The sequence below is a fragment of the Bufo gargarizans genome, chromosome 11 (assembly GCF_014858855.1).
Source record: "Bufo gargarizans isolate SCDJY-AF-19 chromosome 11, ASM1485885v1, whole genome shotgun sequence".
NCBI lineage: Eukaryota > Metazoa > Chordata > Amphibia > Anura > Bufonidae > Bufo > Bufo gargarizans.
Window position 1 is genome coordinate 44,130,046 of NC_058090.1, and position 25,147 is coordinate 44,155,192.

The 25,147-nt window shown below is 43.2% G+C and overlaps 1 protein-coding gene across 6 annotated transcripts in view; it reads right to left on the reverse strand.

Annotated features, from left to right (window-relative positions):
* The window catches only part of SIPA1L1 (signal induced proliferation associated 1 like 1), a 232,494-nt gene that overhangs the window by 114,107 nt on the left and 93,240 nt on the right, over positions 1-25,147 (reverse strand). For all 6 annotated transcript variants that reach the window (XM_044272804.1, XM_044272806.1, XM_044272807.1 and 3 more), the window contains one exon: positions 2,949-4,742. In XM_044272804.1, the coding sequence (XP_044128739.1) occupies positions 2,949-4,437 (1,489 nt within the window). In that variant the 5' untranslated portion in view covers positions 4,438-4,742. The remainder of the gene's footprint in view (positions 1-2,948; positions 4,743-25,147) is intronic.

Genomic DNA, 25,147 nt, shown 5'->3' on the forward strand with positions numbered 1-25,147 from the left:
GAGCAGCGTGGAAAAATGCTATCAAACTAGTGCTACGTTCCAGGCATTCCCAGTGTCACTAACTCAAGAATAATCCCAAATATGCCAAATAGTTCATCCTTCTTTGGGATGCTAAAGAGCAGCTCTTGCACTGGTTTCCATGCCATAGCACAAGTGGTCCTCCTTGCAACAGACCTATGGTCTAGACCAGAGGTGCACAACCTGCGGCCCGGGGGCCACATGCGGCCCTTGATACCATTCTGTGTGGCCCCCAACCATCTGGTAACAGACATGTATGCCTATGGCTTGTGGCTACTCATGTATTTTTCATGTATTTCTCCCATTAGATGGGAGTCCTGGAAGTTTAACTAGACATTAATGGTATATAATGTGTGTTCAATATGCCATAAGTACAATATTTCAGTTGTTAATACACATTTAAATTTTTATTTCGGCCCTCGTCATTGGTTAAGTCTGGCAATGTGGCCCCCAACCAAGAAACGTTGTGCACCCCTGGTCTAGACAATACACTGGTGCCTTGATCAGGGAACCCCACTATTACTTCCATATAGCCCTAACTGTAAATGCAGCCGTCTTTGATGGACATGCTGCTGCTGCCTGTAACTAGTATGGTTTATTGTGACCGTGAACTGTGTTGATGTCACATCCTGATGCTCCCTTATGTGCGGGAATGGGGGGGGGGGGGGGTCATGGCAAATTTTGCTGCAAGACTCAATAGCACGTAGGCGCAATAAATGCACAAGTCAACAGGGTATAGGGATTTTTTCTTTTTTTATGCATGATAACATATAGCAAAAGATTGGTACAGCAGTGAAAAATAGGCATCCACTGCCTCCATTACAACTATCTGCATAGCTTTTAAAGCAAATGACAATTTATAGCTGTGATTTCACTATTCTGCCAGCCCTGCATAGCAACACGGACACGTCTATAAATACACGGGAAACAGTCTCCCATACAAATGAGATTCAGCTTGTTTTCGTTCAAGTCACCAGCTTCTTCTATATGTTCTTCACATAGTTCCGCAAGCAAAATTACGGTACATTTAGGTTATTAAAGTGGTTACCCGGGAAAAGATATTTATGACTTATCCTCAGGATAGGTCATCAGTATCAGATCTGCAGGGGTGCGACATCCATGACCCCCTGTTAATTAGCTGTTAGAAGAGGCCTTGGGCGCACACCCTCTTCCATCGTTCACGTGGCCTAGTTGCAGCTCACCCCCATTCAATGGGGATGAGCTGCAATACCAAGCACTGCCACTATACAATGCATGGCGCTGTCCTTGGAAAGCTGCCGGGTGCCTGCGTCCCTGACCAGAGCTCCGGCGAGCATAGTGGCTCCCTGAAACGACTTGGGACTTGGACCCCTGCTGATAATGATGACCTATCCGGCAGATCCCTTTAAAATTATTTCAGGCCATCTGAGGTTGAGCGAGAACAGCAACAATCCAAGGAACTGTATACAGACCACATGAATTCAACATAATGTCCTACAATGCCTGAATAGACTCTTCAGGATGGCGGAGGGGCAGCAATACTCTGAAGACCACTTCCAGTCAGCAGACCATAATGTGGACAGGACAGTACAGCAATTATGTAAAGGGAGACTCTAGTAAAAAATGTCACGTTTCCCATTTAACTACTCCACATTGGCATCTCTTTCTGGAGGCTAGCAGTGCCACTTGTCACAGTGCAAAAGGGTTGGTGGCACGTTTACACCAGAAGCACATGAAGAAAACGTGGCAGAAAATGTCAGCGTGTCTTTCTAGGTAGATTGTCTTTTTAGGCTTTTTTTTTTTTACCAATATATACTGCACGGTTAAACAGGCCCATCAGTAAAAAGAAAGATTGTGAAAACCAGAGCAGACCTAAGCTATGATGTGTTCCTCTGCTTTTGCTTCAGGCACAATTCGGGATCCGTACCCACAAAAGATAAGGTACTTCGGTGGGGTCCTGTATACTGCCATAAACAAATAAAGGTATGTATTTAAAAAAAAAAAATCACAGCATCAGATGCTGTGTATTGGAATAAAGGTGGCTGTGCACATTAATATGTCATCAGTATCTGATTGGTGGGGGGGGGGGGGGGGGGGGCGACACCCGGGACCCCCGCCGATCAGCTGTTTGAGAAGGCAGCAGTGCTGTGCTTGGTAAGCTGCAAGAAGGCAGCGGTGCACACAGCAATACTTTTTTTCCTATGCATTTTCCAACAGAAGCAATCATAGCAACATTTCCTAGTACTGAATATATGTGGAATTCCTCCAAGATCTGACATAATTATATTACTCCAAATTATAGCCTTTCCCTTCAATATATTCAGCCGCGAAGAGGTAAAAAATAAAAATAAAAATCTATAGAAAACATATAAGGGCACATAAGGATAAGTAGATAATTTAGTCAATGGCACTGAAGTGCAAAATCTATTGCCAGGCAAAATCTATTTTAACTGGAAATGTAATGCTTTTCTGCTCCTCGTAGGTTTTCAACTAAAACTACTTAAAGAAGCCTTAAATACAAATTAAAATGATCAAAGATGTTTCCAGTCCTTTAACATTGATGGCCTAGCCTCATAAGCCGTCAATATCTGATCAGCGGGAGTCCGACACCCCAGAGCCCTGCCGATCAGCATTCTCCAGTAGCTCTAGCACTGGAACTACAGCTCCGTCTACTGGGCCTAGTGGACGGAGCTGGTTACTGCAGCGTTGCTCCCACTGAAGTTAATGGGGGGAGTGCTGCAGTAACCAGTTCCATCCTTGGACATTCCAGAGCTGGAGCTACGACAGAACAGCTGATCGGTGGAGGTATGGGGTGCTGGACCTACAGTGATCCGATGCTGATGGCTTTTCTTGAGGATAGGCCTACAATGTAAAAAAATATGCTGGAATAAATTCATTTAACACACGGTTGAGCGCAAAAATCACAAGGAACAAAATAGGCAAAAACTCACCTTTTTGATAGAAATATTTCCGATAATAGTATGCACCAAGGTCTATATGCTCAACAATATATCTTTTAGCTCTGTCAATATGCAAAATCAAATTTTCCTTGGGGACCTCAAGGACAGCCAGTCCTGCGTTTGCACAGTGTGAACTCATTGTGGACTCAAAAGAAGAATTTTCACAGCCGGAGAAAGAACCAGAGTTGGATTTGGACAAGCTGACTTTCTTTTCCCCTTCACCTCCCATTTCGTTACGGAAGTATGGACAGCTCATTACTAAATCATTGCTTTTGTCATCTCCTTGGTCAACGTTCTCTTTTGAGTTTAAGTCTTCGGTGCTGCCGGTAGGAGAATTGAAGCTGGAGGAGTGCGATAATGGTCCAGCAGACAGAGAGGCGGCTGCGGCAGCTGAAGCTCCGGTGGTGGTGTTTCGTCGTTTGATGACATTATGCCGGTTGATAACAACTTCATTCAAATCGAACAGGACGCTCTGAACATCGTAATGAGCAAAACATTTAGGGCATGTCCATGGTTTGATACTGTCATCAGAGCGACTGTCCTCAATGTCCCCAGCTTTTCCAAGCTCTCCTTCCCCTTTTGCATTTCGAAGCTTACGGAAAATTGAAGAATCTCCTGTTTCAGATTTGGAACGTCTTTTTAGTGGCTTGTCCCTGTCTTTGAAGGCCCTATGCCCATCTCTCTGACCATCTATAACATCTAGAGAGAATCCAGAGCCCCTACTGCCACTGCTCAGTAATAGTTCACTCAACTTTGATGGCCCATGACCACGATGATCAGCTCTCTCGTTTTTATATCCCTTTATTATATCAAAGAAGCTGTCACTTGATGTTCCCTGTTTGTCTATTGAGGAGGTGCTGCCATATTCCCTGTGGAGTGATGGACCAGTTTTAAAGGTTGGTGACATACACTCTTCAAAATTATCCATATCAAATTCACTTATTGTAATATCACTGTTGCTCCGTTGCCTTATTCTGCGGTGAACTTTCCTAGGGGAGCTACCGCTGGAGTAACCTTCAGGAGACAGAAACCTTGAGTCTAAACTTTCCGCCTGTCTTGTTTTATTCTTAAGTGTGTTCTGAATACTTTTTAGCATAACAGAGTCGCTAGAATTCATACTAGACGTACTAACTTGACTACTAGGACTACTCTTAACAGACATGGTTTCTATGCTGCTTGTCTCAATATCCTGACTAGTTCTACTAATTTCTTTCACATTTTCTTTCCTCGGAGGCCAGTCTGCAATACGTGCTCTAACACCCATTTTAGGTACACCTGGTGTAGAGGATATGTGGTGGGAGCTCTCACTGCGTGGTGGTCCTACGGGAGACATGGCGGAAGAACCTAAACTACCATTCTGTGACCTAAAACGTCTCATATAAAAATCATCAGAACGAGCCTTTGGTGGTCCATCTGGTACAGATGATTGAGTCCCACTTGCAACGGACCTTTCAGTCTGGGACCTTTTCAAACTTGTCATGATCTGAAGAAGTACTCAACTTTAGAAAATTCCAGAGTAAAACGTGTCCATCTTTATTCTTTGAAAGGATAATGTTCTCCTGGAGAGAATACTCCAGAGAACACACTGGTTTCATGAGATCTGCCAAGTTAGAAAAATATTTTTATAATAAAAAATAAAAATAAAATGTTTAATGACTTGTCGCTAATTTATGAAGAATCTGAGACGACCCATTTTCTCTTTGCAACTCTGTGCAGCTTAGTATCCCGTCAAAGATGGTTCGTGCAACATCATTACATCAATCCCAAGCTTTTCTGGAAGTAAACCTGAAAAACAAAAAAAGGAAAAAAAGTTTGCATCAGCTGTAAGCTATGAAATATTCACATGGTTATACAAAAATCTATAATGTTGTATATACTATAAATATATTTAATTTCAACTCAGAAAATCTACAGATGCATACAAGCTCATAATCTGGCACTCCATTCCAACCAGAACTGGAAAACTCTCCAATTAGGTAACCGGATTAACAAAAAAACGATCAAACTATGCATCCCGATAGAAGCCAACAGCATTCCAAATATTCTGCAATAATCATGCTCTTATTGTGCCCACAGTGTTAAGCTCCAGCCCAGGGGCCCAAAAAGTTTCATGAAAAACATGGCACTATATCAAAATCACTGAATAAGGAAACAGTTCAACCCAGCAAATTCTCACACATTTTCTATTAAAAAAAAAAAAAAGAAAAAAAGCTATCCTCCCGATTAGTAGCATGAATTTGGACAATGGTCCCAAATTTGATGGCAGAAAAGGTAATTTACAAAAGTAGCTTTTCATAACCACTCCTAAATTCAACAGAAGTTGATTGCTTCCATTTATAAGGATGGCAAGAGTCTTCAGACAAAAGCACAAAAAAAAAAAAAAAAAAAAAAAAAAAAAAATGGCAAGTGAAACTGAAATAAAGAGTAAGGCCTCCTGCACACGACTGTATGGCTTTTTCAGTGTTTTGCGGTCCGTTTTTTACGGATCCGTTCTGTTTTTTCTTTCCATTGTGTTTTCGGTTTTTCCGTTCGGTTTTTCCGTTCGGTTTTTCCGTATGCCATGTACAGTATACAGTAATTACATAGAAAAAATTGGTCTGGGCATAACATTTTCAATAGAAGGTTCCGCAAAAACTGAACCGATACAGAAGACATACGGATGCATTTCCGTATGTGTTCTGGTTTTTTTGCGGACCCATTGACTTGAATAGAGCCAAGCTCTGTGATTTGCGGACAAGAATAGGACATGTTCTATCTTTTCACGGTACGGAAATACTGAAACGGAATGCACACGGAGACACTTCATTTTATTTATTTTTGCTGAACCATTGAAATGAATAGTTCAGTATATGTACCGCATACTGAACCCAAAAAAAAACGGCCAGTATACTGAACGCAAAATACTGTCGTGTGCATGAGCCCTAAACATACACAAACATGCATTCAAAGGCAATTCAGCAAACATTACACGATGGGGATTACAGTGCTCCTGGGTCTGTCTAGACGCCATCAGAAGTGACGTAGATGAAGGAAATGGCTCTGCATCCCTGGAACGCATCTTAAAATATTATAGTGCTGCAGACTTTGCTTTTTATGTCAGGTAGTTTGCAAGTGCTATAAATGATCTCTGCCATGGGCAAAGACGCTTCATTACGCAGCAGTTCCTAATCGCACCATTTCTTCAGGAATTAAGGCCAACGGGCTTTAGGAAAGCTTGCCAGCAAGCTTCACTAAGAAAAACTTGTCACTCCAAAGCCATTCAGAAGGAAGATACAATAGATTTCTCAGTAACCGCTCTTCTGTAGTCAGGCCTTACAGTTGACTAGTTAAGAAAACCCAAGAGACCGAACTCAAGACAATGGTAGCAAATGAGATGGCTGGGGGCAAACAAAAGACGCACTTCATGCTCCCTCTCTGACAAGCTCTTCACTGGTGGCAAGTGTCCTATTACCATGAGCGTTGTGAAAAACATCTCGGCTTGTACAATCACAGGGAAACCAAACCATGATAATGACCAGTTAAAAAAAAAATTGGAAACTTTGGTTATTTGTGCATGAAGGAAACATTGGGATGGTTTTCTGTAAAGCTGGTCTGAAGTAATCTCAGTTAGGGTAGGTAACGATAGAGGGCTCCGAGATGTATAGGAGTGACTATGAAGAAGCTGAGCAAAGCTACAGCATCAGGTACCAGGTCTTGAAGATGACAGACTCTACGACAAACTAGAGGAACCTCAATATCATCACTAGGGTCTACCTCTATCCGTCAGGTGGTGGTATTTGCGTTAGGCCTCTTTCACACTACCGTTTTTTTTTTTCGTTTTGCGGTCCGTTTTTTGCGGTCCGTATACGGTCCGTATACGGAACCATTCATTTCAATGGTTCCGCAAAAAAACGGAATGTGTTCCGTATGCATTCCGTTTCCGTATTTCCGTTTTTCCGTTCCGTTGAAAAGATAGAACATGTCCTATATTTGGCCGCAAATCACGGTCCGTGGCTCCATTCAAGTCAATGGGTCCGCAAAAAAAACGGAACACATACGGAAATGCATCCGTATGTCTTCCGTATCCGTTCTGTTTTTTGCGGAACCATCAATTGAAAATGTTATGCCCAGCCCAATTTTTTCTATGTAATTACTGTATACTGTATATGCCATACGGAAAAACGGAACGGAACAACGGAACGGAAACGGAACCACAACGGAAGCAAAAAACGGAACAACGGATCCGTGAAAAACGGAACGCAAAACACTGAATTCAACATACTGTAGTGTGAAAGAGGCCTTATTGTCATTTTTCTGTTCGGATGAGCCATCTATTATTTTTGTAATTAAGTATTCTACCGAGGAATCCAACAATTAATAGAGTACCCTAATAAGAAAAAAAAAAAACTAATTAAAAGAACGCTTTCCTTTATAAAAACTCATCAGCCCCACCAATGTCATCAGGGGGTGCCATCAGCCTCGTCTATGCCATCAGGTTTCCCCCCCCCCCCCCAAGTGCCATCAGTTCCTCAATCTCTTCAATATTTTCTTGCGTTTATTCCACCAAAATCACCACAACGTTTCGACCTTCTGGTCTTTATCAAGCTCGATAAAGACCAGAAGGTCGAAGCGTTGTGGTGATTTTGGTGGAATAAACGCAAGAAAATATTGAAGAAATTGGAGTGCCGCTGTTTCCTTCTATGTCCTGGTAATTAAGGGGTTCAAGGCCAGAACTTATCACTGCGGGCACCGCCACAGAAATTGAATGACTAGTACAAGTCAGTGAGTAGTGCTGTCTTATCCTTAATTTATGTACTATCAGTTCCTCAATGCCATCAGCACCCCCTCCAGTGCCATCAGTCCTCCATGCCCTCAGCTGCCTCAGTGCCATCAGTTACTCCCCCAGTGCTACCATCTCCCCCTCCTAGTCATTAGTCCCCAGTAACAGTGAAATACTTACCTTTCCTGTAGGGGCACTGCCGACCCTCCACAGATCTTCCATCCTCTTCTTCGCGCGCTGCACTGCCCTCCTGACGTCACACAGCATTAGGTCATAGTGCGCGCTTACATGCACTACACCCTGACGATGTGTGTATGTCAGGATACAGTACAGCGCTGTGCCAGCCGGCAGGGGACCACAGAGCGTCAGTAATGGCAAGCACTTCACTCGCGCTCCGTGGTCACATGACATGATTGGTCAACAGAAAATGACCTATTATTTAAAAAGTTGGGTGATTTTTATTTTCATTTTCCACGTCACCATCTATACAGGATTTGAAACAAAAACCTAAAATTGTGCAGTGTTCGTACTGACTACTGGGCCTAAAATATGCAAAGACTTCCTATTCCGTACAAGTTATTTTTCAGTGGTCATCGCATGATCATCACAGGCAGACAGATATCACCTTTGTATAGATAACACCGGATCCACTATTCCCAGTAGGTGATACCGCAGCTTATCAGCTCCCTCCTGACCTCTGCACAGGTCACAGAAACAGGCCTAGAAGACTCCCCTGTAGAAGTCAGCTCCTGTTCATTGTGTCTTGGTGGCTCTCAAACAACAGGATATTAAGTCTAGTGGCCAGTGTGAAAACTAAATTACACTAGGATATTTTTAAATACAGACAGGGACATGCAAAATCTAACTAAATTTCCAAAAATTCAAAAAAAATTAAAAAATTAAAAAACGACATGTTAGGCTGGCCATACACATTAGCTAATTGGCGACCAAACACTTGTTCGTTTGGCAGTGACGTCTCCTGATCTCCTTACACAAGTGCACGCTTGGCTGATCATGCGTCCATTGTGAATGGAAGAGGGGAAAAAGTTGCGGCAAGACACCCTTAAAAGAGGCTAATGTCCCTGAGAACATCCAACTACCAGCCTGATCCTTATCCTCCCCCAATATCTGCTTTCAAGGACGAGTCGGAGGCCCCCCCTAAAACATGAGATGGCCACCATTAGAAGGTTTGGCCAGCGGTACATCTTATCTACGGTATATGTCTATCTTGACTTCCAGGGCCAGCAAGGTGCTGGTGAGTCTGATCAGCTTCTTACAAAACACCAGACAATTTGAGCAGGATCTGCTTTTCTGCTTAGATCATCAATTAAGCAGATTTACTACAAAGCGGTGGGCTTTGGGACATTAACTTATCTAAATCTACAGGTCTGTCTGCAGAGTAATAAAAATTCCACATGATTAAAGGATATTTGTGCAGCATAAAAGTTAATTACCGTACTATCAATTATGCAGCCCGCTAAGATGAAACGGCTTTAAGCCCCTGACCAGCGCACTGTAACTATCTGTCCCGAAAAGAACTTAAAGAACGATTAGAGTAATAGAGCCAATTAAAACCTGCTTGTTGATTGACCAATGTCATTAGCTAATAAACCAAACACAAAAGGTCCAACCTCACCACCTGACCGTAGTGGATTATCAAATTAACCACTTTATTACTAGGCAATTTTCTACTTTTGCCTTTTCATTTTTCACTCCCTGCCTTTCCCGAGCCCTAACATTTTTATTTTACCATTTACATACCTGCACGTGGGCTTGTTTTTTGGCAGGACAAGTTGTACTTTCTAATGGCATCATTTAATAATGTATAAGATGTAGTGGTAGGTTGTAAAAATGGCATGGAATTGGAAAAAAAATTTTTTAATTCCTCCACTGTTTTATGGGTTTGATTTTTACAGTGTTCCCTATAAGGAGCTGCGGTAGAAAAGGACACACACCCAGAGCTGACTCAGAAAGGACATTCCCCTTGAGCTGTCAGCTTGATATAAATCTAGCAGAGCAATGAACGGGGAGATCTCTGAATCCATGATGTGAGATACAGGGCTGGTACTACATTATATCCGATTATATAATTTATAATTTAATAATTTTTTAGATTAGTCATGGAATAACCATTTTAAGGAAGAGTGTGGGAGCATGCTGCAGTCAAAGAAGGCGAGGGGAGCCATGCAGTGGACTGAAAGGGCGAGGGGAGCCATGCAGTGGACTGAAAGGGCAAGGGGAGCCATGCAGTGGACTGAAAGGGCAAGGGGAGCCATGCAGTGGACTGAAAGGGCAAGGGGAGCCATGCAGTGGACTGAAAGGGCAAGGGGAGCCATGCAGTGGACTGAAAGGGCAAGGGGAGCCATGCAGTGGACTGAAAGGGCAAGGGGAGCCATGCAGTGGACTGAAAGGGCAAGGGGAGCCATGCAGTGGACTGAAAGGGCAAGGGGAGCCATGCAGTGGACTGAAAGGGCAAGGGGAGCCATGCAGTGGACTGAAAGGGCAAGGGGAGCCATGCAGTGGACTGAAAGGGCAAGGGGAGCCATGCAGTGGACTGAAAGGGCAAGGGGAGCCATGCAGTGGACTGAAAGGGCAAGGGGAGCCATGCAGTGGACTGAAAGGGCAAGGGGAGCCATGCTGGGGACCGAGAAGTCAAGGGGAGCCATGCTGGGGACCGAGAAGTCAAGGGGAGCCATGCTGGGGACCGAGAAGTCAAGGGGAGCCATGCTGGGGACCGAGAAGTCAAGGGGAGCCATGCTGGGGACCGAGAAGTCAAGGGGAGCCATGCTGGGGACCGAGAAGTCAAGGGGAGCCATGCTGGGGACCGAGAAGTCAAGGGGAGCCATGATGGGGACCGAGAAGGCAAGGGGAGCCATGATGGGGACCGAGAAGGCAAGGGGAGCCATGATGGGGACCGAGAAGGCAAGGGGAGCCATGATGGGGACCGAGAAGTCAAGGGGAGCCATGATGGGGACCGAGAAGTCAAGGGGAGCCATGATGGGGACCGAGAAGTCAAGGGGAGCCATGATGGGGACCGAGAAGTCAAGGGGAGCCATGATGGGGACTGAGAAGGCAAGGAGAGCCATGCTGGGGATTGAGAAAGCAAGGGAGCCATGAAGTGGACCAGGAAGGAGGGTGGGGTCACAGTGGGGACTGGAAAAGCGAGTAGGGCCATGTTGAGGACTAAGAAGCAAACTGGAGAAATGCTGAGGACTAAGAACTAAAGTGAAGTTATTGAGGGAAGTGAAACCATACAGGATGTTGAAGAAAGTGGTCTGAGAAGGATACAGTACTATATGCTGTAATGCAGTGTTCCTCAAGCTGTTTCACTACAGCTAGCATCAAATCATAAAATCCAAAAAGTAACCGCTGATTGGCTGCAATTGGTCACATATGTCTAAGAGAGGCAGAGGGAAATGACTGAAGTCAAAGATTTAACCAGCATTCACCATACTGTACTCTTCTCTGACGAGACCACCGATGGTACAATTATGGGAAGTCATGTCAAAAATACTTCACTATTAAAAAATAAATAAAACAAATTACATTAATCTCTATTCAGCACCTATACAGAGAAAAATCATGATGTGCAAAATAAAAAAGTAGTAATAAATGAAATGCATTCATCATTTGCACTGGGTGCATATATTAAAATAAAAAATGCCACGTATGCACATAATAAATAAAGAAAACAGAATAAAAACAAAAGTTGCGTCAGTGAAGGGCGACGCTTTCTTTAGATATGTCAGATTGTGTAAATCCTAAGCAAATGAAAGAGGACATTTCCTTTAAAAAAAAAAAAAAAAAAAAAAAGACACACAATCACTTGTGTTGGATAAAATCTTGCAAACTGCAATAATCCAGATATCTGATCCGGTTTGTCTGCAGACGCACGGTAAATGTTCTGCCCATGTGGTTTTATTTCACACAAATAATCAACACAGATGAGAAACAGATGAGCGGGAGATGGAAGGAGATTCAATAATAGAAAGTATATTAAAATGTCCACATTTCAGATAAGCACTCGACAGAAGTTCATAAATAACCCGTCACAAAGACTGTCAAAAGAAAGTCTATTCTACACGTGCCAAATAAGTTACAAAACTTCAGCTGGAAAATAAAATTTAATGAAGGAAAAAAAAAAAAAAAAAATAAGCATACATTATTGACTTTCCATGATTCTGTCAGCTAAAGGCTTTACAAGGCTATGTTCACACTGTAAAGGGCTTATGCCATGGGTCCAGAGATCTCCCCAGTCATTGCTCCAATCGCTCGGATATTTGCTGGCAGCTTGGGGTGTGTCTTTTCGGTTACAGCTCAGGGAGCATGTCTTTTCTGCTGCAGTTCTCCATCACCACTCAGCGGGCATGTACTTTCTGACGCAGCTCTCTCCCTGTAACTGTCCCAGCATCTAACAGATATGGCTGGTGGCAGTTGAAGGTCGGAACTGAGCATGTGCGTCCACCTGATAAGGTGGACGTGAACTTTATTATACAAATTAAACACCAGGGAACAACATTCTGAGGGCTCATTCACAGGAACGTGTGGCAGCCGGGCCCATATTGCGGCCCGCAAACAGTGGGTCCGCAATATACGAGCCCTGGACGCGGACCTATTCACTTGAATGGGTCCAGAATCCGGAGGGTGCAGAAGGGAGGCACGGAACCCCACGGAAGCACTATGGATTGCTTTTGTGGGGGTTCTATTTGTTTGCGGTGTGGACGGATCACGGACCCATTCAAGTGGAATGGGTCTGGATCCGTCTGCGGCAACGGCACGGATGTTGCCCGTGCATTGGGGACGGCAAATTGTGGTCCCCAATGCATGGAACAGCCGGGCAACGGCCGTGTGTGAGAATACCTCACAACTGGAACACTTTTGTAACAAAGTAAAGTACTAAATTGACTTGTTTTTCAGGAAGAATTGTACTAAACTAGCATCTAATAGATTTGCATATTCGACGTGTTTTATAAAGAATACCGCAGGAGAAATTCAAAGCTGACACTCTGATGTCTACTGTGGATGTGCCAGTGGGTCCACATGAGGTTGAGCCCTATGGTCACTGGATCTCATCGAAAATAAAACATTTCTTCCCAACAGATATCACTTTGCAAAGTCTTGTGAAAAGGGCCAAAGGATACGGAACACATTATCACCAAATATATTACTCCTGCGGTCGATCAGAGACCATAACTGGAAGCATCACACCCGACATTCCCCGTTTACTGGAGAATCTGGGATTTGATCATTACAATTCCGTCTATAAGAGACATTGTGACATTTACACGGCTCTTTCCATGGGCACATTTTCATCAGTGCCACTTGTAACCTTTAAAGTCTTTCCCAAACAGGTGTCTTAAACAGACATTCTATAGAAAATGTAAGAGCGACTCGTGTCCTCCACGTTCATCTTGACCTATTTACTCCACGCTTACTTTTACAAATAAAATCCCCACTCATGTCCGTCATTGTGAAGGTTGTCACGTCACAAGAGATAAGGTAAAGCTCTTATAATATAAAAGACAGAAGTTTGTATAGCTGAAGCACTGGAAAACGCTCCCACGAGACTTTAAGTCCATTAAATGTGATGTGTGACTAGAGACTGTTCTTCATCTCCTGCATTTCCATTGCCACCAGAAATGGTTCTAGGATGGTTTAGCACATATACCTTAGAGGGATTGTGCCACAAAGAATATTCTACATTTTTCAAACCAGCAGCTGGATCTGAATATTTGTAATTGCATGTAATAAAAAAAATTGTATAGTCCGTGAGCTATTCAATAAAGTGACTCAATAGTGGAGAAAGAGAAATTTTTCTAAGATATAATAACTTACAAAGTTTCTTATATTCAATTGTACCTCACTCCTTCCTGAGAACCAGAAGCATAGGCACTACGCTTGCCTTCCAGAGTCTGGTGCTTTACTGTTGGCTACTGAATAGTTTGTTGGGATTTGTCCCTCTGGCAATATGTCAACCTGAATTATTAATCAGAGTCTCACTATAAAAGAACACACATGGCCTTTACAAAGATTTCGCTATTACTCAGAAAAACCTATAAAAAGCTTGTGACGTACTCGGCACAGATTATCTTTACCATATGCTTCCTTTTCTTGCATTAACTTGAACTAGAATAAGAAATCAGCACAGTGCACCCCCACAATAAAAACGGATAAAGGAAACAAAGTCACTTCTGAAGAATAATTATCAAAAACTAAATTTAGATTTTCAAAAAAAAACACCTATAAACAAAGTGAAATTGGGAAAAGTTTGAAGGAGCCCCGAAACACTTGGGAAAAATACACACTCCCGCAATTTAAATCAATTCTTCATAACCCATGGTATTTCAGTGTAGTATTGTTGGTACTCCACCACAGCAGAGACTTTCCATACCCTACTCAAAAATAAGTCGCCCCAGCAGCTGATCGTGTTGTGTCCGAGCTCCTGAAGGTGGAAACATACTATTGATATTGACACGTGTCATTGTGCCAAATCCACCAGGACCAGGGGAGGAGCTTTGTTCTCTGATTTATAGAGGTGGGTCTCTGGCATATGGATGCAAAGGCCCCTCTATTTAAATATTTTAGATATTTAGTGCCTTATGGACAATTCATGTACTTGTTTGGACCCCCACCAGTAATACATTAAAGGCTTACCATAAGGATAATCTATGGGCGTTTCACAATGTTGGTGACTGGCTCATGTAGTTTTGTGTGAACTACCTTGTATATACACAGATACTTGCTGGTTACCACATCATGTAGTTTTAGGTGTACTACCTTGTATATACATAGATACTTGCTGGTTACCACCTCATGTAGTTTTATGTGTACTACCTTGTATATACGCAGATACTTGCTGGTTACCACCTCATGTAGTTTTATGTGTACTACCTCATACATACACAGATACTTGCTGGTGACTGGCTCATGTAGACACTATCTCGTACATGCATAGAAACTTGCTGGTTACCTCCTAATGCAGTTTTATGTGTACTACCTTGTATATACACAGATACTTGCTGGTGACTAGCTCATGTAGTATGTGTACTACCTTGTATATACACAGATACTTGCTGATTACCACCTCATGTAGTGTTGTGTGTACTACCTCATACATACACAGATACTTGCTGGTGACTGGCTCATGTAGTTTAAGGTGTACTACCTTGTATATACACAGATACTTGCTGGTTACCTCCTAATGTAGTTTTATGTGTACTACCTTGTATATACACAAATACTTGCTGATTACTACCTCATGTAGTTCTATGTGTACTACCTCATACATACACAGATACTTTGTGGTGACTGTCTCATGTAGTTTAATGTGTACTACCTCATACATACATTAAAAATTGCTGGTTACCTACTAATGTAGTTTTGTGTATACTACTTCGTACAGACACTTGCTGGTTACTGCCTTGTGTAGTTTTTACATGCAATACCTCGTACATACACTTGCTGGTTACCACTTCATGTAATATTTTGTGTACTACCTCGTACATACACAGATACTTGCTGGTTACCTCCTCATGTAATTTTTTGGGGTACTACCTTGTACAGACACAGATACTTGCTGGTTACCTCCTCATGTATATTTAAAAAAAAAAAAAAAAAAAAAAAGGCTGGATTATTACAAAAAACAAGTACTTTTACCTTTTGTGCCAACTCTATTTCCTCATAGATTGTAAGCCGTTGGGCCCGCACTCCTATTGTTTGAAGTGTTAATTAGCTTGTTATTACATAAATGTATGATCTTGTCTGCACATGTACCGTCTGATTTGTAAATCATGAGGCTTGACAACTTACAGTACAATCAATGAATAATCGTTCTTTATGTCCCGACGTACGTTTCCTATTAACTACGAGAAGTAAAAGATACTACATAAATGTAGAGGAAACTAGGCCATTATAGGAAATTATGATGATTATTAATAACCTGAATATATGGCAGGACAGATTTGGAGGTCTGCAGTATTATAAATTAATGGACTATAAGTGCAGATCTTACTTTCATGATATGCTAAGGGAATATAATTGCCCATGTATAGCTTTCATCCTGCTCTCTATGCGTTTTTGAACAAGGGCCATTTGATCCTTTCAGAGGAGAAACACAGACGTCCACTTTGCTCTTGAGCATACAATGGAATATCCACCTTCCAGAAAGAACAGATTCATCCAGAGTAATTATAGTGTGAGTCGAACAGGTTGTCTTTTATTAGACACATTAGACTCTTGCAGAAATAGGCAATAGATCATTGGTCTGCAGAATGCCGACATCCAATCTAACCTTGCACTCATATGTTATTAGCACTAAAATCTGGAGTTTCCCATTGCAATACCAGACTCTTTAATAAATCATTTCTGGATCAAGTACTGGAGATGCATTCATCTTCTTTATTTCTTTCTTTTATTTTTTCATATAGTCGAGACCTGGATGAGACCGAAGAGCAGGCGAGTGTTACGGTAACGTGTCATCAGAGTAGGCCTCCATAGGATCGCTGAAATGGGTCCCACCAGGCTCCCAAAAAAGCTTTTAACTAAACAAATTTTGCATGCAAATACAAGGAGGTACCTCTGCTTCTACCCATCATCTTCTGATGTTAGTGAGGTATGCTAAAAGATAGTGGGGGTCCGTGGGCAGCGACCTTCATCTATCATTAGGCCATTAGCTCAGAGATTGCTGCAGCTCCAAGCTATGTTGACAGCAGTTCCATTTTCTTCAAAGAGGTTTGTGGACTCCCACCGAGACCATCTTCAGACATCTCTCTATGAAGGTGTGGAACACATTTAGCCCAGTTATAAAATCACATCATAAATCTTTAGAAGAAGCATTCACCAAGATGAGCAATGATGCTATGGCCTCCACGTCAGATTTTACGCAACAAAATTTCAGTTTCATGGCAAAACCTAAGACATAAAAATGTAAAAATGTGATGTGGATTTTTTTTCTAGAGTGTACACATGAAAATTTGGTAAAAGATGGTCTACTCTACTGTAATATACAATGGATCTTCCACACACAACTCCACGACAGAGTATTGCCAACGATTCTGCCACATATGAACATACCCTAAAGAGACTAGAGACGTTCAATAACCCTTAACCTAGAGACTGGTTTCTCCTCAAAAGAGATTTGGCTTGAGGTTTCTTTCAGTCGCGCATTCTTGCTCTCAGTCTCATTTTGTCCTTCAGCTTCATACCTAAGAAAGGCTTCTTTCACATGAGCGTATTTTTTATCAGTATATTATTCGTTTAGTCTCTGTCCATAATACAGAGCTATTATTCTTAGGGGATAGTAACATGAGTGCATAAAATATTACACTACATTGATCTGTTTCATGGACTGAGAACATCTACTAAAGTCTATGCAGATGCATCTGTGTGTGATCCATGTGTCATCCAAATGTCTTCAGAATGTCATTAGTTTGGCTTTCTCCAGTAGTTTAATTTCCTCCCTAGAACACAGCCCATGAGTATTACTGATCTGTACTATAGATGCAATATCGGGTGTGAAAGTGGCCAATATCAGACTAGTCGCTGTCTGATAACCCCATGAATGAGACTACAGCTGGTCGGCAATGTATTCCAAGAAAACATTTTTTCTTATGCAATGAACGTGGCATTTTAAATTAAGTATTATTGCAATATACATTCTCTCTAGCTATTAAGATTTTTTTGTAATACAATTTCCTCTACGGCTGTGCCCCCCGTTTCTCCTGCGGCCAAAATTCTGGTCCACCTTCTGCATTCAGAGGTGGACCCACCTGCTCCCTTCCTCCTCTCAGTGCCAATGTAGTGATCTCATAGTGAAGTGGCCCAGGCACCTTTCATTCATCTATACTGGCCACCCACAGAAACTGACGAGACCAGAGCCCCAGGTGGGCTGAGTAAAGGAGTGAGAATTTTTGCTGGAGAGCAGCAATTATTTTTGCATGGATATAGTTAATATAATGGTATGCATTCTTCTAGATTTCGGAGATAACCTCTTTGAATGATTAATCGGCACCATGCATACAGTTTGTAAACAAGCAGAGGGAGGAAGACCGGACCTGTGAGAAAGCAGTATGTATACCATCATTTTTTATTTAAGAACATTCAGAGACACGTCTGATATTTTTAATATCAGATATTTTTAATTAGAAAGGAAAACCTTTTAATTACAGAGCAATGACCTCAAGATCAATGGGCGCAGGGTGTGGGGAAGATATTGTTTGCATATGTCACGTCCATTTCGATGGGATACAACTAGAGATATCTGGAGGCCATTCATGTTCAACTGCTGTCAACCAACACCAATAACTCAACTGCCCCAGAAAACACAAATTTCAATGGAGAGGAGGGCATGTCCCTTTTAGCAGAAGGTTTTGCTGACTTTTTTCTGATGTATACGGCCAGCTTAATGGGAGTCTGCCCTGTATAAATGATGGGGAAGCATAAGCATAGCTGGGGCAATGGTCATGGAGTTTGCATGACCAAGAAATCAAACTTAAATCCCTCCTTCCCCTTGACACCATGATCACAAGTGCCATGGAGGTTGTCCCTTTGGGGGAGTCAATGCTCTAGCTCTCTCCTGATTAGATGCCGCAGCCTTCACCCAGAGGGCGAAGTGCTTAGAGAACAAAAAAAAGTCAACCTCTATGACACCAAGGAGATTAAAAGTTCACCGTTGCCCCAGGTAAGACTACACTGATCTCCTTTACCTACATAGCATTGCCAGTAATTTTGAGGGGTCAAAAATGTTGACAGGCTCTCTTTATCCCATGGCCCATCCCATGCTACAGGGAAATAAGCATTTAAAGGGGTTGTCTGATGAAAACTTCTACAGTTTTTAAACCAGCACCTGGATCTGAATACTTTTGTGATTGCATTTGCATGTAATTAAAAATGTAGCATAGCCACTGAGTTAATCAATAAAAATTTTCCGTAGAGCCACCTGTTGGGTATTTTACTTTGTCCGATTCACCGAGAGGGCCACACATGCTCAGTTTCATCCTCCAACTGCCTCCTGAGCTGTGATAGGGAGAACATGGACACGCCTCCTGAGCTGTGATAGGGAGAGCATGGACACGCCTCTTGAGCTGCCGCCGAAAAGACACGCCCCTTGAGCTGTCAGCTTGATATAAATCTAGCAGAGCAATGAGTGGGGAGTAGGGCTGCAGTAAACGAATATTTTTGTAATCGAGTATTCTATCGATTATATTTCTCGATTCATCGAGTAATCTAATAAGAAAAAGCTACTTAAGGGGCGTGGCCTGACCGAGCTAGATGGCGGCTGCTTGAGAGCGGAGCTCCCGCCACTGGATCCTAACTAAGCCCTGTAATAGCGATACCCGACACATAATGATGAAGATTCAGTCGAAGGAACAGACTAGAGCCGCCGCAGAACAAAGAAAGGACTCACCGCATCAGTCAGACATGGAGAGATACCTTCAGAAATCGGCACCTCAGGTCCCGGCGCGACCACCTAAGATGGCGCCTAAGCGGCAAACTGAAGGAGGCTCCTGTGAAGCATCGAGTCCCGAGACCCTGCAGGAAGAAGCAAGCGAGGTGAGCGGGTCTCAAGCAGAGACGGGCGGTGCGGCGCTCACTAGGGACTTTATAGAGCAAGCGCTGCAAAGAGCTCTGGCACCCATCGCAGCGGATCTAACTGCCATAAAGACAGATGTCCGCCATATTGGGGACAGAGTGGAGTCTTTAGAACAAGTGCAGGACGCCATGCTCACTTTTAATACGGCGGTCAAAGACGCGCTGGGATCCCACACCAGAGCCATGAACACCCTGTTGTTTCAAATGGAGGATCAGGAAAATAGAAGCCGCCGCCGTAACATCAGGATTCGGGGCCTACCTGAGGCTGCTGACAAAGAGGACTTGGAGCTTGTAATGAACGCATTATTCACCTCACTGTTGGGGCAGGAGAGAGCTCAGTCCATTATTGTAGAAAGGGTTCATCGTGCATTGAGACCCAAGCCAGGCACCTCAGAGAACCCTAGAGACATCATCTGTGGCTTATTGAGCTACAGGGACACAGAAGAATTGCTGCAAAAGGCTAGGGAATCAAAGGAGGTGACACTGCAAGGAAGAAGTGTACAGATTTATCAAGACCTGGCAGCGTCTACCCTTCAGAAGCGGAGACTGATGAAGCCATTAACGGATCTCCTGCGGGCTTCGAAATTCCCATACCGGTGGCTCTTTCCATTTGGTATCTTAATCACTGCTGGAAACCGCCGATTTACCGTGAGAGCGCCGGCAGACTTGGTCCCCTTCTGGGAAATGGTGGACATCACCCCTGTGGAGATCCCCTCCTGGTTGCCTGTCCCTACAGAAGGGGAGCTGCCACCTCTGCCAGCGGTCACCCCATGGATGAAGCCAAAGCAGCAAAGGAGCGGAAGGAATAAGAGGGCAGCTGATAGAGGCATGGACATGTGATTCTCTGGCAGCTACCTAGGACATGTGCTCACACACACTGGAGGTCTGATTGCTTCCCTTATGTGCTTAACAGGGAAGTACTATCTTTACTGTTTGATGTTTTATTTTTCTTTACCCTATCCTTCTCTAGCATATGGTTTTCCTGCGGTATTATGATGTGGGACGTGCTTTGGTACTCTGCAGAATCTGGTCAGTTTAATTTTATGTATATCAATAGCACTGCTAGAGTCACTGAGATATGGTGCTAGGAATTATCTATGCCGGGGCTAGCACTGACGTTAGCGGGTATATCAGAAGGATCTAGGCCGATCAGGATATGTTTTTGTTACATATTACCACCCCCCGGGTACTGAGTCCTACCCAGGACTCTGATCCATTAATACCAACGTTGGTATTTTTCACTATGTTTTGTTATCATAAGTTTGAAGTTTATTATGTTTCACACTCCATACTTGGTCTTGCTCAGTCTAAGCTTGATGTCTTATCCAACGCAGTGCATAAATGGCGCCGTTGGAGGTTAATATAGCGACATTCAATGTCCACGGCTGTAAAGGCCCAGTGAAGAGAAGTAGGGTTTTTAGGTCTATTAAGTCAGCACTGGTTGATATTATTATGCTGCAAGAGACCCATTTTACTACTAGTTATATTCCTAAACTAAGTAATTCTAACTTTCATTATTGGTATCACGCATGCTCAGATAGGAATGCGTCCAAGGGGGTCAGCATAGGTGTGCGGAAAAGCGTCCCTTTTGTCTTGCACTCACAGCTACTTGACCCAGCAGGTCGTTATTTACTTCTAAATTGTGAGATAGGCCACTCTAAGTTTACACTTTGCAACTTATATGCCCCAAACGTTGGTACCGTACAGTGGCTGCTGGAGACACTAGATAAAATCTCGGCTTTTGCAATTGGCAAGATTTTAATGGGCGGTGATTTCAATGTGACTTTAAACCCCCTATTGGATTCCTCAACCCAGAGGTCGGCAATCTCTTTTAGGGCCCTAAAAACCTTACAGGTGCGGTTGAAAGCGCTACAATTAGTAGACGTCTGGCGATCTATCCATGGGGTTGATAGGGATTATACATTCTACTCTAATCCGCACAAGTCGTATCAGAGATTGGATTATCTTATGTTCCCTGAGACTAGTTTGCCACTAGTGAAATCCGCTAAAATAGACAATATAACAGTGTCGGATCACGCAATGGTGCTGTGTGCCATTCAGCTTCCTGAGCTAGTTGGCAGAGAGTGGTCTTGGAGACTTAATCACACAATACTTGACACACAAGCTCATGTGGAGTCGATTGCGAAAAAATTGCAAGATTATTTTGAGTTAAATGTCGGCACGGCTACGTCACCAGCTATCTCCTGGGAGGCACACAAGGCGGTAATACGGGGAGAATTCATTGCATTGGGCACACATATTAAGAAAGAAAGGAATAAACGCATAGTGGAACTTTTAACGCGAATATCTCAGATAGAAAAGACACATAAAAGATCACTAGCGGAAAAAGAGTTTGATCAGCTTGTCTCACTCCGGCAAGAACTAAAGTCGGTACTAAACGTTAGGGCGGCCAGAGCATACTTACGGGCCAAACATAAACATTATATACATGGCAATAGAGGCAGTAAGGTTATGACGGCGATGATAAAAAAGAGAGAAGAACAGGCCTATATTAAACAAATGAAGGCAGTAGATGGCCATATTTCCACGGACAGCAATGTTATTTCTAAGGTATTCATTGAGTACTATCAGGACTTATATGATTTACGGAAGGGAGAATCTGGGGCAGTACACAGGGACCGACAGGACAAGACGGCCTCATTCTTGCAAAAACTTAACTTACCAGCTCTGTCAGACACAGGCAAGGAGGCCCTAGTGGCTCCGGTGACCTTGGAGGAGGTTCAGAAAGCCCTAAAATCGACCCCTAAAGGCAAGAGTCCGGGACCAGATGGCCTGACTATTGCTTATTATAAAAAGTTTTTCACTATATTGGGCCCTCACCTGGTCTCTATGTTCAACTCCTTGATGAATGGGTCTCCTCTCCCCAAACAGTCATTAGAGGCTCACATTACTGTCCTGCCTAAACCTGGGAAGGACCTAACTCTCCCATCTAGTTATCGCCCGATATCCTTGCTCAACGCAGACATCAAGCTATGGGCAAAGATTTTGGCGTATCGCATAGCAACTTGGTTGGGAGGCCTGGTCTCACCAGAACAGTCCGGGTTTGTGGGGGGGAGGGAGTGCAGGGACAGCACATTTCGGGTAATACTAGCACAGCAGTATGCTTTGAGTCATGGTCAGAAGCTTACACTGTTGAGTACTGATGCCGAAAAGGCATTCGACAGAGTTGATTGGCACTTTATGGAAGCTACCTTACGCAAATTTGGGTTTCCCCCTCTATTTGTAACCGCTGTGCTGTCCTTGTACTCCTGCCCCACGGCCAGAATTCGTATCAATGGTGCTCTCACGTCTCATTTTGACATACGCAATGGGACTCGACAGGGTTGTCCACTCTCCCCCACCCTCTTCATTCTTTGTTTGGAAACCCTATTACAGGCCATTAGGCAAGATAAGGACATACAGGGACTAAAGATTGGGACCCAGTCTCACACTATAGCCGCATTCGCGGATGATATGCTCCTTTTACTTCCAGACCCGATAGTAGCATTCCCTGCTTTGTTGAAGCAATTAGATGACTTTGGGTTCTTATCCAATTTTAAAATAAACCTGGCCAAATGTGTGGCTCTGGGAATTAACACACCTCAGACGACAATAGCCCAACTCAAAAAGGGTTATCCCTTCCAATGGGAAAGTGACCACATCAAATATTTGGGGGTAAACATTACCAAAGACCCGGATAAACTTTTCTCCCAGAACTATCCCCAACTCTTAGCTGATATTAGAATTCAACTGAAAGAGCTGAAAATTCCTTTCCTGACTTGGATGGGGAGGAAGAACGTTCTCAAAACATACGTACTCCCCAAATTACTATATTTGATGCAGGCGTTGCCAGTGCATTTACCCCATCACTTTTTAACACAGATCAGGAAAACTTTTTCAGCATTCATATGGAATCAAGCTAGACCCAGACTCGCCTACCAGAGACTGATTCTCCCTAGATCCAAAGGGGGCTTTAGCTTACCTGATATCAGTTGTTATTATAAGGCTATTCAAATGAGATTGCATTCGGAGTTAATCAGCCCCAAGGTTCATAAATTGGGATGCCTAATTGCTAGGATAGTGCTAGGGTCAAGGACATTAGCGCTGTTATGGGACACAGGTGGTTCTACACAGCACCACTCTAAGATACCTACATCATTAAAGGGGGTGTTGGATTGTTGGCGCACCTTGAGTAGACAATTGGGCAGTTCCACAGCCATGTCACCTTTAACACCTATTAAGTACCTACCATACTTGTTGAACATGGAATTCCGGGACGATATGGGTTTATGGGCCTCCTTGGGTGATGCAGCCATTGGAGATGTGATTGCGGGCCGACAAGTCCCGGAGGTGCCGGCCTTAAAAGCTCGATTCAAGCATATTCCTTGGACTACACCACAATACTACCAGTTCAAATGGTATTGCAAGCTATACTTGTCCACCACGCAAAACAATTATACTCCCACTTGGTATGATGCGGTGTGGAACCAGACTGCGGGTAAGAAGGGCTTGATATCACTACTTTACGGGAAAATCCTAGAGTTCGGCGTGGATACTAAACCCGGGTTTATAGAAAAATGGGGGGAGGAGCTGGGGCAACCCTTAAGCGAAGGAATTGTAAGTAGAATTTTATCCCATTCACACGGACAATCGAGATGTCTTAAACTGCAGGAAAACTCCTACAAGATAATAACCAGGTGGTATAAAACACCAGCAGTAATGCACTCTATATCCCCTACATATTCAGCGGAATGCTGGAGGTGTGGCGTCGACAAGGGCACCATGTACCACATATGGTGGACTTGCCCTATTATTTCAGTATATTGGGACGAGATATCTAAAATAGTCCAAGACATTTGTAGGATCAGTTCTCCTATCACCCCACTGGTGGCTCTCCTGAATTTGCCTGACTGTAATTACACTCTTGCCAAACACTCGCTATCTGCGCACCTTATTTCCGCAGCAAAATTGCTCATACCCAAATATTGGCTCTCAAAGAATGTTCCAAGTCTACGGGAGTGGGTAAATAAAGTACAGGAGATATGCCAATTGGAGGAGTTGACAAGTTGGGAGTCTCTATCACATGACAAATTTATATTGACTTGGGGTAAATGGGCAGATTGGTACAGGGACCGCTACGGTCGGTAGAATTCGATGCTGGGCGTTAGGGTGAAGTCATGAGGGAGAAGGAACATATTTCAGGCGGTGGGTTAATTGTAGAGGGGCAGCCAGCAGGCGACTGGTTGGGCACATGGGCCAGCTGTTTATACGGCTACAGGACATGTTGCTAAACATTATAAGGCTTGTCCTTTTATGTCTGTATTTTTCGGGTTTCTATGACTGACATCCGACGCAATTTACAGTAAGATATTTGCAGTATCTAATGTGCACATGTATGTGTTTAACTTGATGACCATTGTTTGTCTATGGAGTAATATGGTTTTGTTTTGTTATTGTTGTGATTTTGTGTATGAAAACAATAAAATATGTTTTAAAAAAAAAAAAGAAAAAGCTACTTAAAATAACGTACGTAATTAGGTATGTATAAAGTTATTGGTTTGAAGGGGTTAATAACTTTATACATGCCTAATGCCAAGGTGCTTCCATTAACCCCTCCAAACCAATAACTTTATACATGCCCATTGGGTTTGGAGGGGTTAATGGAAGCACCTTGGCATTAGGCATGTATAAAGTTTTTGGTTTGAAGAGGTTAATGAAAGCACCTTGGAGGTGCCTTCATTAATCCCTCTCTAAACCAATAACTTTATACATGCCAAGGTGGTGCTTGCAGCCTCCATTAACCACTCTCTCTCTCCATCTGCCTCCCCCCAGCCTCTGATCT